Source organism: Gastrolobium bilobum, unplaced genomic scaffold, assembly GCF_033153095.1.
Source record: "Gastrolobium bilobum isolate Gb01-03AN ecotype WA unplaced genomic scaffold, APGP_CSIRO_Gbil_v1 utg66262, whole genome shotgun sequence".
In the NCBI taxonomy this organism is placed as follows: Eukaryota; Viridiplantae; Streptophyta; class Magnoliopsida; order Fabales; family Fabaceae; genus Gastrolobium; species Gastrolobium bilobum.
The window spans coordinates 1-16,200 of NW_026895848.1; the positions used below are offsets into that span (position 1 = coordinate 1).

The 16,200-nt window shown below is 40.2% G+C and overlaps 1 protein-coding gene and 1 pseudogene across 1 annotated transcript; both read left to right on the forward strand.

The window, feature by feature from the left end:
• Positions 1-95: 95 nt before the first annotated feature.
• Positions 96-1,445, forward strand: LOC133296396 (uncharacterized). Its single transcript, XM_061495366.1, has one exon. It carries the CDS (start codon positions 96-98, stop codon positions 1,443-1,445), a length of 1,350 nt encoding a protein of 449 aa, XP_061351350.1.
• Positions 1,446-2,242: 797 nt separating this feature from the next.
• Positions 2,243-4,275, forward strand: LOC133296383 (uncharacterized; annotated as a pseudogene).
• The last annotated feature ends 11,925 nt before the right edge of the window (positions 4,276-16,200 follow it).

The window sequence follows — 16,200 nt, forward strand, 5'->3', positions numbered from 1 at the left end:
CACCATTTCAGCAGCAACAGCCGCAACAACAGCAGCCGCAACAGCAATACCAACAAACTAGACAACAATTTGACAACTCTAGTTCGTTGGAAAATATGCTGAAAGACTTCATTACAAGGAATGATGCTACTATTCAGAGTCAATCAGCATCAATAAAGAACTTGGAGAATCAAGTAGGGCAGTTAGCTGATGCCATGAGGAGCAGACCTGTAGGCACACTGCCTAGCAACACTGAAAATCCAAGGGGAGAAGGAAAAGAGCAGATCAAGGCTATAGCATTAAGGAATGGAAAGGCTGTAGATGAACCAGACCATATTAAAGACTACCACAAGATGAAGGAGTCAGAAGGCCAGAACGAAGTAGAGCAGGTTGTTGTGGAAGAAGAAATTGGAGAGCAACAGGTTGACAAACAGACCAAAAGTCCAGAACAGAATGCTGCAGTAAGAAAGCAGCATAGTCAGCCTGCTGACAAAGCAAGTAGACCACCACCTCCTTTTCCTCAGAGGCTTCATAAGCAGCAAGATGACAAGCAATTCAAAAGGTTCATGGACGTGCTGAAGCAATTACATATCAATGTTCCATTGGTAGAGGCTCTTGAACAGATGCCTAGCTATGCAAAGTTCATGAAAGACATTTTGTCAAGAAAAAAGGGAGTCAAGGAATATGAGACAGTAGCTCTCACTCAAGAAAGTAACAGGTTCTTGAACAAGTTACCACCTAAATTGAAGGATCCAGGGATTTTCACAATCCCTTGCTCAATTGGTAACACCTATGTTGGGCAGGCACTATGTGATCTTGGTGCATCCATCAATCTTATGCCCAAGAGTATTTTCACCAAACTGGGAATTGGAGAAGCACGTCCAACCACTGTCACCCTACAGCTTGCTGACAGATCCATCACTTACCCAGAAGGAATAATTGAATATGTGTTAGTAAGAGTGGATAAATTTATATTTCCTGCTGACTTCATTGTTCTTGCTTTTGAAGCAGATAGGGAGGTACCTTTGCTCTTAGGTAGACCATTCCTAGCTACTGGAAGAACTCTTATTGATGTTGAAAAAGGAGCTCTGACTATGAGAGTCAATAATGAGCAGATAACTTTCAATGTGTTAAATGCCTTGAAGTATCCAAGTCAAAAGAAGGAGTGTGCTGCAATAAAAGATGCTGATGAAGAGCTGCTACAGCAACAGGAGACAGAAATTGAGAAGGAGCCCTTAGAAGTTGCTATAGCAGAAGAAGGTGCAATTGATGAAGAGGAGGTAGAAGCATGTCTAGCTTGGATTGATGCCCAACCAGTGATGCCATTCAGAGCAAGACACTTTGAATCTCTGAACTTGCCAGGAAGAAAGACTCAACCACCAAAGCCTTCAGCTGAGGAACCACCAGTGCTAGAACTTAAGCCACTGCCTGATCATTTGAGATATGCATACTTGGAAAAAAAATGACATTCTTCCCGTAATAATCTCATCTCAATTGACCACGTTGCAAGAGGAACAGTTGCTAGAGGTTTTGAAGAAACACAAAACAACATTGGGGTGGACCATTGCTGACATAAAAGGCATAAGTCCATCACTGTGTATGCACAAAATTTTGCTAGACGAAGGCTATAGTAGTACCGTACAACATCAGAGGAGGCTGAATCCTATGATGAAGGAAGTTGTGAAGAAAGAAGTCATAAAATGGCTAGATGCTGGAGTGATATACCCTATTTCAGATAGCCAATGGTGAGTCCAGTCCAATGTGTCCCTAAAAAGGGAGGAATTACAGTAGTGGAGAATGAAAATAATGAGATGATATCTACAAGAACTGTAACAGGATGGAGAATCTGCATGGACTATAGGAAACTGAATGATGCAACAAGGAAGGATCACTTTCCCTTGCCCTTCATTGATCAGATGCTGGATAGACTTGCAAGCAAGGAGTTCTACTGTTTCTTATATGGGTACTCAGGCTATAATAAGATTGATATAGCACCTGAAGACCAGGACAAGACTACTTTCACCTGCCCTTATGGCACCTTTGCATTCAGAAGGATGCCATTTGGCCTGTGTAATGCTCCAGCAACCTTCCAGCGTTGTATGATGGCTATATTCACAGATATGGTTGAAGACTTTGTGGAAATATCATGGATGATTTCTCAGTTTTTGGGGAGTCATTTACTTCATGTCTTGCCAACCTATCAGATGTACTTCAGAGATGTGAAGACACTAATCTCATACTCAATTGGGAGAAGTGTTATTTCATGGTTAGAGAAGGCATAGTCTTGGGTCACAAGATCTCAAAGGAAGGGCTGGAAGTGGATAAAGCCAAGGTTTCAGTGATTGAGAAGCTGCCCATACCTATTAATGTGAAAGGGATCAGAAGCTTTTTGGGGCATGCTGGATTTTACAGAAGATTCATCAAAGACTTCTCAAAAATTTCAAGGCCACTTTGTAGATTGCTGGAGCAGAATGCACCATTCATTATAGATGAAGATTGCAAGGAAGCATTTGAAGAACTGAAAAAGAAACTGGTCACAGCACCTATCATAGTAGCCCCTGATTGGAGTCTACCATTTGAAATGATGTGCGATGCTAGTGAGCATGCTATTGGAGCAGTGTTGGGACAAAGACACAACAAAGTGTTTCATCCCATTTATTATGCTAGCAAAACACTCACATAAGCTCAGCTCAATTATACAGTCACTGAAAAGGAATTATTGGTTGTGGTTTATGCTTTTGAAAAATTCAGATCTAATTTGTTTGGTGCTAAAGTGACTGTTTATACTGACCATGCAGCTATCAAGTACTTAGTAGATAAGAAGGACTCGAAACCGAGGCTAATCAGGTGGATGCTCTTGCTACAAGAATTTGATTTGGAGATAAAAGACAAGAAGGGCACAGAGAATCAAGTGGCAGACCATTTATCAAGGTTGGATGAAGGTAAAGCGGATAAGCCTGAAGAGTAAATCAAGGATGCATTTCCAGATGAGCAGCTTTTTGCAATTACCATTGCTCCAGCACCATGGTATGCTGACATTGCAAACTACATAGTGAGTGGAATTCTGCCCAACAACATGAGTTCACAGCAAAGGAGGAAGTTCATCCATGATTGCAAATACTATCTTTGGGATAAACCATACCTATTCAAGAGATGCCCTGATCAAATCATAAGAAGATGTGTACCTGAAGGAGAAATACAAGCCATATTGGAGCATTGTCATTCATCTCCATATGGAGGCCACTATGCTGGAATCAGAACTGCAGCAAATATTTTACAATCTGGTTTTTACTGGCCTAACATTTTTAAAGATTCACACTCTTTTGTTTCAGGTTGTGATAGATGCCAAAGGACTGAAAATGTGTCAAGAAGGCATGAAATGCCCCTTAACCCTATTCTTGAGGTGGAACTGTTTGATGTTAGGGGGCTGAATTTCATGGGACCATTCCCACCATCATTTGGAAATCAATACATTCTAGTGGCTTTGGACTATGTGTCCAAATGGGTGGAAGTCATGGCACTACCCACCAATGATTCAAAGGTTGTCTGGAAATTCCTCAAAAAGAACATCTTCACAAGGTTCGACACACCAAGGGCAATTATCAGTGACGAAGGATCCCATTTTTGCAGCAAACAATTTGAACATCTATTAGCAAAGTATGGGGTTAGACACAAGATTGCTACAACATACCACCCTCAGACCAGTGGGCAGGTTGAAGTATCCAATAGAGAAATCAAGAGGATATTGGAGAAAGTGGTGAATCCTACAAGGAGAGATTGGTCACTGAGGTTGGATGATTCTTTATGGGCATACAGAACCGCATACAAGACTGCCTTAGGTGCATCACCATTCAGAATTATCTATGGGAAGGCATGCCATATTCCTGTGGAGCTGGAGCATAGTGCTTATTGGGAAATAACTAAGCTGAATTTGGATGCTAAAGCAGCAGGGGAAAACAGAATGCTGCAGGTTAATAAGCTTGATGAATTCAGGCTGGACTCATATGAAAATGCCAAGTTATATAAAGAGAAGATGAAAAATGGCATGACAAAAATATTTTGCATAGGAGCTTTGAGCAAGGAAAGCAAGTGCTATTATTCAATTCAAGACTCAAATTATTTCCAGGAAAACTTAAGTCAAGGTGGTTAGGACCTTTTAGAGTGGTCCAAGCATTCCCACATGGAGCTGTTGAAGTGATGAGTGAAAATGGGGGAGACACATTCAAAGTTAATGGCCAACGACTTAAGCATTATTGGGGAGGACATGCAGACAAGGACTTGGGAGAACCTAATTGAGTCCAAGAAAGAGCAAGTCAGGCTGAAGACTTAAAATCAAGCGCTCTAGGGAGGCAGCCCTAGGATACTAACAATTCATTTTGATTTAATTAAGCTTTTTCATTAATTTTTTCAATTAGGAAGCATGTGTTTTGATTCTAAGTTCTTAATTTTTGGGAGCAGATAGGAAAAAGGAAGGAAAATCAACGCTGTAGTAATGACACAACATCATCACAGGCTATAACAAAGGAGCTGTGGGCTAGGAAGAAATTAGGCCGCACTAGGCCACTGCAAAAGCAGGAAAAGCCCAATGATGCTACAGCGTGGGTTTTGCTGATTAACCCAACATGACCGTTGAGCATTTAAAACTGGAACGTTGGAGGAGAGAGGTTATCATGCCCTGCAGTTGAGCAGTGGGCCAATGGGAATGCCGCAAATGGCCATGAAGTAGTTATAAAAAGCTGCCAACATCCCTGCATCCTTATCCCCTCTCTGATCGTGCAAAAAGGTACCCATTTTCTCTTCATCTTCACTCTCTCTCAATCCTAAAGGAAACCTCAGATTGTTCCAAAGAGCCAAAGCAAGAAACTGAGTTTGGAGTCCCCATTGTCAATCACGACTGATAGCAAACATCTGAGTTTGGAGTCCTAGCAATGGAGGGAACATCAACCAGGAGTGGAAAAATTAAGGGTATGAATGTAAAGCACTCTGGCACCCCTAAGAAATTGGAAGCCATACCCACCTTCATCAATGCACGGGCTGTACAGAGGCATGAGGTTATGATGAAGAGGAATCTCTTCTCTGATAGAGGTTTCGTACAAGTCAGCATCGATGTTGGGGCATATGACCCATACATCACCAACATCATCGATGCACATCAATGGGGGAAATTCTGTCTCCATGAAGATGAAGCAGTAATCTCTATTGTTAGGGAATTCTACGCCAACATGCTCCAGAGCAAATTGACCAAGGTGATGGTCAGAGGAACAAGTGTGTCCTTTAGCAGTGCTACCATCAAGAAGGTGTACCAATTGCCCACCATTGTGGATGAATATCAAGGTCTGAAGACCACCAATGATGAGAAATTTCTGAAACAGGTCCTTGAGGACTTGTGTGTGGAAGGGACGACATGGAATGAGTCGGCCCAAAAGAGTCTCTCCTTTCTGAGAAGTGCACTGAAACCCGAAGCAAGGGTGTGGTACCATTTTTTGAAAAGTAGGCTAAAGCCTACTTCCCACACTGAAACTGTGCACAAGGAAAGAGCAATATTGCTCTCTTGTATTCTGGATGGAAGGCCCATTGATGTGGGCGAATTATTCAAGCCGAAATTATGGCTTACTCCAAAGCTGATTTTGGTTACCTGTTCTTCCCTGGATTGATCACCCAGTTATGCCAAGAAGCCAATGTTCCCATTGCTGATGATGAGGAACGGTTCTAGATCACAGAACCAATCACACCCTACACCACTGAAAGGGTCAGCAAGAAGGCAAAGGTGCTTGCTGGAGAAACTATATCCTCACCAAAATCACGAGGAAAGAATGCTGCAGCATCAACCTCCACAGTAGCAGTGGAAGAAAATCCAATCTGGCTGAAGAGGATTGAAGACAGACTGAAGAAGATTGAGGACGACCAGTTGAAAACCAGGAAAGAAATCATGGACAAACTGAATAACATGGACAATTTCATCCTATCTCAACTTGGTTTTCTCAAAGCTCCTGAACAGGAGGAAGGCCAGAACAAGGCTGCAGCATCTGAAGAAGAAGAAGCAGAAGGAGAAGAAGATGAGGCAGCAGAGGAAGAAGAAAAAGAAGGAGAAGCAAATGAAGAAGAGGAAGAAGAGGGGGATAATGATTGATCTCCTCTGATTTTAGAATAAATTGAGAAAGGTTGTTTTGTTCTTCGTTTTTCTTTTCTTTGTCTGTTGTAAATCTGTCCACTTGTCAATTGAAAACGAACTTAGTAAGAAATTGCATGTTGTAGGAAGTATTTTCTATTCAAATATTTTGTGTGTTTGCTTTTGTTTTTATTCTGAAGTTAGGCAAAATACAGAGAGAAAATAAGGGACTCAAAAGAGCAAACTCAGTACTAATGCTGAGTTAAGAGCAAAGAGAAGACTCAGTACTGATGCTGAGTTAAAAATACTGAAGGGTTTTAGCACGACATCAACCAGGCAATGATGTATCTGTGCCCATTCTGTTATAATCTGCATTCCTGCAAGATTGCTACAACACTGTGTAAGCATGGAAGTCAGTGATTTAAAGCCAAAGTCTAAATGGAAACTAAAGTCAGACTTGAAAAGCAGAACCAACTCAGGGTGAAAGGCCAATGGATGAACCATTCAAGCACAAGGATCAATTCAAGGGAAGAGAAATTAAGGAATGAATAGCGGAAGAGGGTTTAGGGTTCAATAATTTGTTAGGTTTTAATCCCATCACATGAAACAGATTTGAGGGCTATAGGGGTGAAAGAAGCCAAGCTACAAAGTGCCAATGCACAAAGAATTCTTCCTCGAGAAAATAGAGTCAAAAGAAAAAGAAAAGAGGGGAAAACCCTAAAAATAGACTAAGTGCAAAAGCACTAAAAAAAAATAGGAAGGCAAAGTTAAAAATGCAAGGTAGACACTCGTTCCTTCAAATCTTGTGTACATGGATGTGGATTCAATCCTGACAGAGCATGAATCAAGCAACTAGACCTGATGATTTTTAGTTTGAAGTTTCAAGATGGATCAACCTGAGAAGCAAGCTCCTAACACACACACACTGAATCATCCAAAAGCTATGAATCCCTGGGAAGATGAAGCCAACAAGAAATACTGAAGTTGAAGTAAGGATGATGCCTGAAGATCAACAATCAACTGCACAATGCTTTGGCAATGCTGCTGCAATCTGGAGAATCTCAACAATGGTCTTTGATACAGAATTGATGAATGTTTACCTGAAGAGAGTTTTTGTTGCTCGAGGACAAGCAACGTTTTGAGTTTGGAGTGTGATAACTCTCCAAAAGAGAGTTATTCTAGGCTTAAATGTGATGTTTTGGGTACTATGATTGCATGTTATTCTATTGATTTTATATGATTAATGCATGAATTCTGTGATTTCATGGTTTAATGGAGAATTATGTTAATTATGAGAATTTGGGCATAAATTGGGGTTTTAGAAACATTTAAATGCACTTGTTATTTTATTGCAGGTCGATGCTTTAGCATCAGGAAACAGTGATGTAGCAATGGAGATGAGGTCAGCAGTACATACTGTTGACATCAGCACCAGCAAACCATGGGTCCAAGACCAATTTGGTTGATGAAGCTTTTGTACGTGTACGAAAAGATCTGATTGGAAGACGCGCTCAACATCATTAAGAAATCACAAGATTATCTTCATCAAATCAATGATTACAGATCGGATTCAAATCTGAATTGTAAATATGGAAAGAATCCTGCGAGATATGCCATAGCACATGCTGTCAGCTTGACAACAAAACATAGTGCCAATCTCAATCAATCACAAGGCAGCTTTGAGTGATGATTTGCATGGACTGGAAGAGATGATTGAAGTCCAGAATGTCAAAGCTATAAAGGAACAAACTCTACACAAAGAACGGACGGCTGATATGTTTTGAGACACCCAATTGGAGGCAGATTTAGAGAGAGAAAGTGGATGAAGCACTTGGGAGGAATTTGAGGGTTCGTTGGGAGAAATCTCGCGGATCAAATGAGGAAGCTGAAGTTCAATTGAGAGATCATTGAACCCAGCATCTTGCTGCACTATTCCGGTGGCTGAGGCAAGGTTGATGGTGGTGGAGCTCATGGTTGCTGCGATAGCAGTGCTACAACATCGTCCCTGTTTTCTTTACTTTAGGTCTATGGAGTCTTATTCTTCCCTTGTGGTTTCTGTTCACCCTATTATGGGCTAATTGTTAGGATTGGGTGATAGAGTACCCTTATTGTAATGTAGTCAGTATTGCTTTAACTTTGTTACATGATTTTTCTTTCAGTTGCTTAATAAAGTGCTTATTTTTATTCTTGTTGACTTATCGAGAGAGAGCTGCAAGATAATTAGGGTTTGGGCTATAGAGATATAGGTGAACTCAGAAAGTTATTAAGCATTGTGGTTTAACTAATTTAATTAGTTAATTGTGGGTAGAGAGATCATTCACACCACAAAATCAAATGGAACTTGCACTTAATGATTCATAACTATATTGGCCATAGAGATGTGGGACTTAGTATACATGTATTGATGGTGAGAGCCCTTGCATGCATTGGTGTTCTGATTGCTGTTTGGTTAATTGTTGTAGCATGGTTACTGCATTCTTGTGACATTACAATAATGGGGAAATTGATCCCAATCTGTCTTGATACATTTGAAACACTTCTTTTGATACTGAATTTTTGCTAAGTAAATCAGTAGCCTTATTTTACTTTGCTTTATTTTAAAGTGTTAAATTAGTCTTTAGTTTCTCAACAAACCATATTTGTTACCTTGATTGCTTCACGAAAGCTATAGCATTATATAGTCTCTGTGGGAACGATATCTGGACTAACACATCCACTATATTACTTGTTGATACGTGCACTTGCGTTTTTGTGTGATTTAATTGATTACGAAATATCACAACAATAGAATGAGTTATTTCCTGGGCATCTATGATGTTGTCTTGAATATGTCTTTTAGGAAAAAAATTAACTTGAAAAGGAGATACTGCATTCCATTAAAGGCTTTAACCTATTTATAATGACTTTCCTTAAGTTTTTATATAACATATTACGTAATGAGATAGGTCTGTACTGATAAATAAAATCAAGCTTTTGGAGTTTAGATATCAAGACTAGTAGTGTGCCATTAATAAAGTTAATAGAAAAATGGTCTTGTATATGAGAAAGGATATCTTGGCAAACTTGAGTACCAACAATGTCCCAATTACATTGGAAGAAGGCGATTGTGTATCCATCTTCTCCTGGAGCCTTAGAACTGTTGGGTTTTTCTCTTTCACTAAAGACCAATAGGGCCTAGTGTGTAAAAAGAGTCCAAGAAACCTAAAACCCATTATGTTTAGGGCTAGAGTTTCTTGGAACCCATATATATTCTAAACTTATAGTCATCAGCCTCTCTGGTCTTCACTTGGTAGTTGCAGAGGCTGAGGTTTTGCTATTTCACTAAAGCTCAATAGGGCCCAGTGTGTAAAAAGAGTCCAAGAAACCTAAAACCCATTCTGTTTAGGGCTAGAGTTTCTTGGAACCCATATATATTCTAAACTTATAGTCATCAGCCTCTCTGATCTTCACTTGATAGTTGCAGAGGCCGAGGTAAGGTCATCTCCTCGAAAGTGAAAGAGTGCCCACACACTTTCTATTTCCCCTTGAGACATAGTCTGGAAGATCCGCCACTGTCCAACTTCAAGGAGGTTGTTCGTGCTGCGGCGTTGAGGTGAGCAATTCGTGAAAAAGAATCATACATGGGAAGATTTTGCACGAGATCTGCTGCCCATCAAGAGGTAATTGTAAATAATGATGATCCATTACATCCAAACCATAATGGTCTAAACGCTTCCGCTGATCCAATAATTCATACAAGAACAACATATGTTTAAGAAGGAATTCTGAATTTCTTGATTGGTGATAGACTGATTTTGATGATGAAACATATCATTATCAAGAATGGGCCAGGTATAGTTCGTATTATGCCAAATCCTTGAAGAATCTTCTTTTGTAAATAAATTAATGAAAAATATGAAATAAGCGATTCTAGACCAGAGAGTTCTTTAAACCAATGACCCATCGAATTTTTTAATGCTGTAATCTTATTTTTATTGCGGCGGATAAGGGTCTTAATGTGATAGTAACGAGTGTTTCTATCCCCATCCGTTAACCATTTATCTCTAGATTTTTCAAACCAAAGTTGCTTTTCTTGTTCCATAATTTCATCTAACTGTTTTCTGAGTTTTCTTTCCAATCCTTCTAAGTGGAACTCTTGGATTTCAACTATGGCTCGCTGGATTTCATTAATGCGACTGATTAAAACATTCTTTTTGTTAGTAGTATTACCGAAACATGTTTATTCCAATCTTTAACACAAGGAATGAAGGTGACCAGGTTCTCAAACAGAGAAAGATTAGGGTGCCACTTGTCTTTCAAAAGTTGACGAAATCTTGCATGATCTTGCCAAATTTGGTGAAATTGGAATGGTCTATCTTGCCAATGATGATATTCAATCCAAAGATGAATAAGTAATGAACTGTGATCACTATGAAGGCGAGGAAGTATTTGAACATAACCTTCTTCGAATAGAGTCCTCCATTCCAAATTACAAAAAACCATATCAAGTCTTTTATAAATTCGATCCATATGTAATAGTTTCTGTCCACGCCAAGTAAATTTAGCTTTATTTCCTTCTAAGTCTACCATACGACATTCATCTAACACTGAAGAGAATACTTGGCGGCGCTTAAGATTAATTGGGGATCCCGTTTTTTTCATGAGAGAAGTCAATTTCATTAAAGTCCCCTACAATGAGCCATGGATCAGAAACACTGGTATTAATTCGTCTAAATTCTCTCCATTGAGATCTTCTCCTCTCCTCTCTTGGACATGCATATACGAAGGTACAAAGTGTTGGGTATGGCTCATACTTCGCATGTTGATGAGGGCCATAGTTATTGGGGTTAGCAGAAAGGCAATTGGGGTCCCATGAATAGTTGCTGTTAGGGTTTTCTAATCCTATTTATATTTTTCTTATAAATCGAGTGACTTGTAACGAGTGGTGGTGAGGTGAATATAGTACAGACAAGTTGGACATAGCCTAAATTGAGTGAACGAGGGTAAATATCTGTGTCTATTATCACTCCCTCTCTTTTATTTTCTCTTTTTTGTTTGCTATTTGTGTGATTGTCGATTTCTAACATTTGGTATCAAGAGCTTTGGTTTTGCGACAAGGGTTCCTGTGACAGATTGAGGTTTCGCGATTTGGGATTTTTTCTTGGCATAAAGAAAACTGCGAAATTGATCTGGAGAGGATGTCGATTGGCCAATCACGGATCGAGGTTGAAAAGTTCGGAGCAAAAGGGTTCGAGTTATGGAAGCTGAAGATGAAGGGTTTTCTCGTTGACAGGGAGGTGTGGTACGTGATTGAAGATAAGAAGCCATCGGTACCAACGAAACCTGCCGGTGTTGTGACGTCAGGTGAAGGCTAGTCGAAGGAGTTGAAGGCGTGGACCAGAGACGATCGAAAGGCGCGAAGCCTGATCTGGTTATGCCTGGCATATAATGTTCTGGTGAACGTAACTTCTGTGAAGACCGCGAAGGATCTCTGGACGAAGCTAGGAGGTCTCTATTAGAGCAAGTCACTCGTGAACAAGTTATTCCTGCGAAGGAGGCTGTATAATCTGCGGATGAGCAAATGTGATTCTTTCTCTGCTCATTTAAATGAATTTAATACTATTTTTGTGCAACTTTCTTCTATAGACATTAACTTTGATGAGGAAGACAAAGCTTGCACCTTGTTGTGTTCACTGCCCAACTCTTAGGAGCACATCATTGTGTCAATTGGTACTGATGTTAATAAATTGTTGTTCGAGACGATTGTTGCTTCCTTATTGTCTGAGGAGATGAGAAGTGTAGGTTCTGAAGGTACCAACAAATCTCTGTTTGTTAGAGGAAGGAGTGGTGAGAAATCAAAGTCTGATAACAGAGGTAGATTGAGGGAACAGTCAAAGTCCCGTGATAAATCTGATAAATTTGAAATAAGGTGCTGGAGGTGCAAACAGGTTGGACATTTTAGAAGAAATTGCAGAAGCAAAAACGTAAGTCCTGAGAAGCGGGATGATTCACAACTTTCTGCTTCGGGCACAAAGAAGGATGATGATGATAGTACAGGGGACCTGTAAATGGCGTTTGACAGTCATAATGATTGCAATGACTAAATTATTGACACTGGAGCATCGTTTCATATGACACCTCATATGGAGTGGTTCTACACCCATGAATCATATTCTGGCGGTACAGTTAGAATGAGAGATAACACGACTCATGCTATTGTGGGTCGTGGAAAGGTAAAGTTGAAGATGAGTGACGGGACAATCAAGAATCTTTCGGGCGTGATGCATATTCTGGGGCTTACCAGAAATCTGATCTCCGTTGGTAGTATGGCAGATGCTGGTATTAATTTCAACAGTGACAAGTATTCTTGCAAGCTGACTCGAGGAGCTTTGGTTATTGCAAGGGGAGAGCGCCATGGTAAAATATGGAAATTGTTGGGTAGCACAATATTCAGTGATGAAAGCTATGTTTTAGAACAGGCAGAGGAGGACATTGTTATGTTATGGAATAAGAGGCTGGGGCATATTGAAGGAAAATGTTTGGAGACTCTAACATCAAAGAAGCTGGTGGATGGAATTTTGAGCTGCTCTATGGGGTTTGGATTTTGCGAGCATTGCCTGCAAGGGAAGCAAAAATCGGGTATCTTTTGATTCCATAGGAGGAAGAGCTGAGGGGATTCTGGACCTGATACACAGCGATGTGTTTGGCCCCACACCTGTAGCATCACATGAAAAATCAAGGTATTATGTTTCTTTTACTGATGATTTTTCAAGATATGTGTGGTTATATTTCTTGCGCAGGAAGGATGAAGTGTTCAATAAGTTCTGCGAGTTTAAGGCTTTGGTGGAAAATCAGTTTGATCGAAAAATCAAGGTACTGAGAACTGACAATGGAGGGGAGTTCTGTTCAACAAAATTTGACCAGTTTTGTGTGAGTAATGGAATTGCAAGGCAGAAGACTACGCCCTACTCATCTCAACAGAATGAGGTGGCAGAGAGGTTGAATCGATCTCTCATAGAGAAATCACGGAGTATGCTGAGCGGTGCAGGCTTGGCAGCTGAGTTTTGGGCAGAGACAGTGGCTACTGCTTGTTATATGAAGAACAGATCTCCTACATCGGCCTTGAAGGAGAAGACTCTATATGAAGCACTGTTTGGAAAAAGGCCAGACGTATCTCATGTCAGAGTGTTTGGCTGTGAAACATATATGCACGTACCCAAGGAGAAAAGAAGCAAGCTTGACAGTAAATCTGAAAAATGTATCTTTATTGGTACAAGGATGGCGTCAAAGGTTAAAAGTTGTGGAATCCAGATACTAGAAGTGTAACTTACAACAGAGATGTTATATTCAGGGAATGTAAGTTGAATCAAATTTTTCCTGAAGCTCCTAAAAATTCACAGATAGTGGAGTTGGATGTGGGTTTGAAAGAGGATATAGTAAACTCACAAGTTGAATTTGAAAATTTGAATTCTGAAGCTGCTAAATATAACGAGGTAGAGGATGAATTTTCTGAAACCGAGGCTGAGGTTGAAGCACCAGTGCTGAGGAGATCCACGAAGGAAAGAAGACCATCTAAAAGGTATACACCTGAAAATTATATCATGTGTACTAGTGATGATGTTTGTGCATTTAGTATTACAAGTGATGATCCGAGCACTGTAAGACAAGCTAGGAGCTCGGAGGATGCCAAACAGTGGAAGGAAGCTATGAAAGAAGAGATGAAGTCTCTGATGAAAAATCAAACTTGGAGTTTAGTGAATCTACCTGCAGACCGAAAAGCAATTGGTTGCAAGTGGGTGTTCAAGAAGAAGGTTGGTGCCAATGGGGAGATTGAGCGCTACAAGGTTCGATTGGTTGCAATGGGATATTCACATGCAGAAGGGGATGCTTATGGTGAGGTGTTTTCACCTGTTGCCAAGTTAAATTCCATAAGGCTGGTTTTGTCTGTAGCAGCTGCATATGACTTAGAGGTGGAGCAGCTGGATATGAAGACGACTTTTCTTCATTGTGATTTGGAGGAGGTTATTTTCATGAAGCAACCAGAGGGGTTCATAGCAAGAGGCAAAGAAGAGCTAGTCTGCAAGCTGAATAAATCTCTGTATGGCCTGAAGCAGTCCCCTAGGATGTGGTACATGAAGTTCGACACTTATGCGATGAAGCTTGGCTTTGACCGCTGTGATGCTGATCACTGTGTTTATGTGAAAATGTTAGAAGGTGACTTTGTTATTCTAACTTTGTATGTTGACGACATGTTACTCGTTGGAAACATTTTGAAGATGATCAACACTGTTAAAGGACTGCTAGCAAAATAGTTTGAAATGAAAGATCTAGGCACTACAAATCTGATCTTGGGTATGCAGATTAAGAGGGAGCGTGACAAAGGAAGATTATGGTTAAGTCAGCGAAAGTATAAAGAGAATGTTCTGAAGAAATTTAAGATGACTGACTGCAAGCCTGTGTTGACTCCCATGTCTACTGGTTATAAGTTATCGGCTTACCAGTGTCCCAAGACTGAAGAAGAAAAAGATGAGATGGCGTCAGTTCCTTATGCTAGTGCAGTTGGGAGTCTGATGTATGCCATAATTTGTACTCGACCTGATATTGCTCAAGCAGTGGGAGTATTGAGAAGGTATATGTCCAAGCCAGGAAAGGAGCTGGACGGCTGTGAAGCGTGTGTTCTGCTATCTTCGTGGTAGGTCTGACCTTGGGTTATGCTATGAAGGCGTAAAGGGCTCAAGGGGACATACATTATTAGAGCTGAGATGCTTTGTGGATGCTGATTGGAGAGGTGACATTGATAGTAGAAGGTCTACAAGTGGATATGTTGTTTCATCATTCGGAGGAGCTATCAATTGGATAAGTAAGAGGCAGAGCACTGTTGCTTTATCTACTACAGAGGGCTGAGTACATGGCCTTGACATATGCTGTTAAGGAAGCTATTTGGTTACGGAGATTGTGCAAAGAGCTTGACTTTGCACAAGGAGAGATGATCGTTGGGTGTGATAGTCAGAGCGTCATTTTCTTGGCTAAGAACCCAGGTTTCCATGCGAGGACCAAGCATATCAACACACAATATCACTTCATCAGAGAAAAGATTGAAGACAAGGTTGTATTGCTGGAGAAGGTTGACACAAAGGTCAACAATGCTGATTTTCTAACAAAGGCAGTGACTTCAGAGAAGTTTGAATGGTGTACGCATTGGCATTGAAGAAACATGCGAAGTGTAAGAACCCGCACTGTTAAATTAGAAAATTAAATTAATTAAATGTGAAATTAGGAAATAATTTCATAATTAACCCTAATTATTATGAGAAGGCTTAAATAATTATGATTAGTGATTAATAATGCTGAAAGTCGCTTTTCTGACGAAAAGTGCAGATACCGGTTCTGCCTCTCGGTATAAGATGAAGTATCTCGAAAAATTATAATAAGTATGAGAATATTCCTAGAATAATAATACATAGGACTAGTATGTCAAGTTTCAAGTCAAAATAATGAGTTTTGGTGTCAGAACTGATACTGGTTACGTAAAAGCGCGTACCGGCAAAGTGCTGCGAAAAATAAAATAAAAATATGACAAATTCTAGAAAAATGGCTAGGTTAAGATTCTCAAGTTTGAGATTAAAATGATAAGCGTAACTATTAGTGCTAATACAGTGGGATTAAATTTAATGAGACTATAAATAGCGATTGGCACAAAGACCTAGGTCAGATTATCATCTTTCATACGAGAGTTTTCTGAAGCTTGGTTCAGCCACATTTCCACCCTTCTCCTCTCCAAGAAATCACTCTTCTCTCCATGGAAATGACCAAAGCTTTCACCTTTTACCTTCTCCATTCCATCTAATCACTAGGGAACCTTGAAAGCAAACACTTTGGTAGGAAAAAACCTCATTTTGGAGCCACAAATATTCTGCCCATGTGTGTTTAAACACCATCTCCATTTGGGAGAGCTTGAATCACCCCAAGCCATTGTAGACTAGTTGTTTGGCAAGAAAGAACCAACTTTGAAGAACCATTTTCGTGCTCTTACCTTGGCAGCAGTGGGGAGTGGGTTGCAGACCATGAAGTCCCTTCCTTTTGCTTTCTTGAAGCTCTTGGATATATACCTCAACACCTTCCTTTGTGTTTTC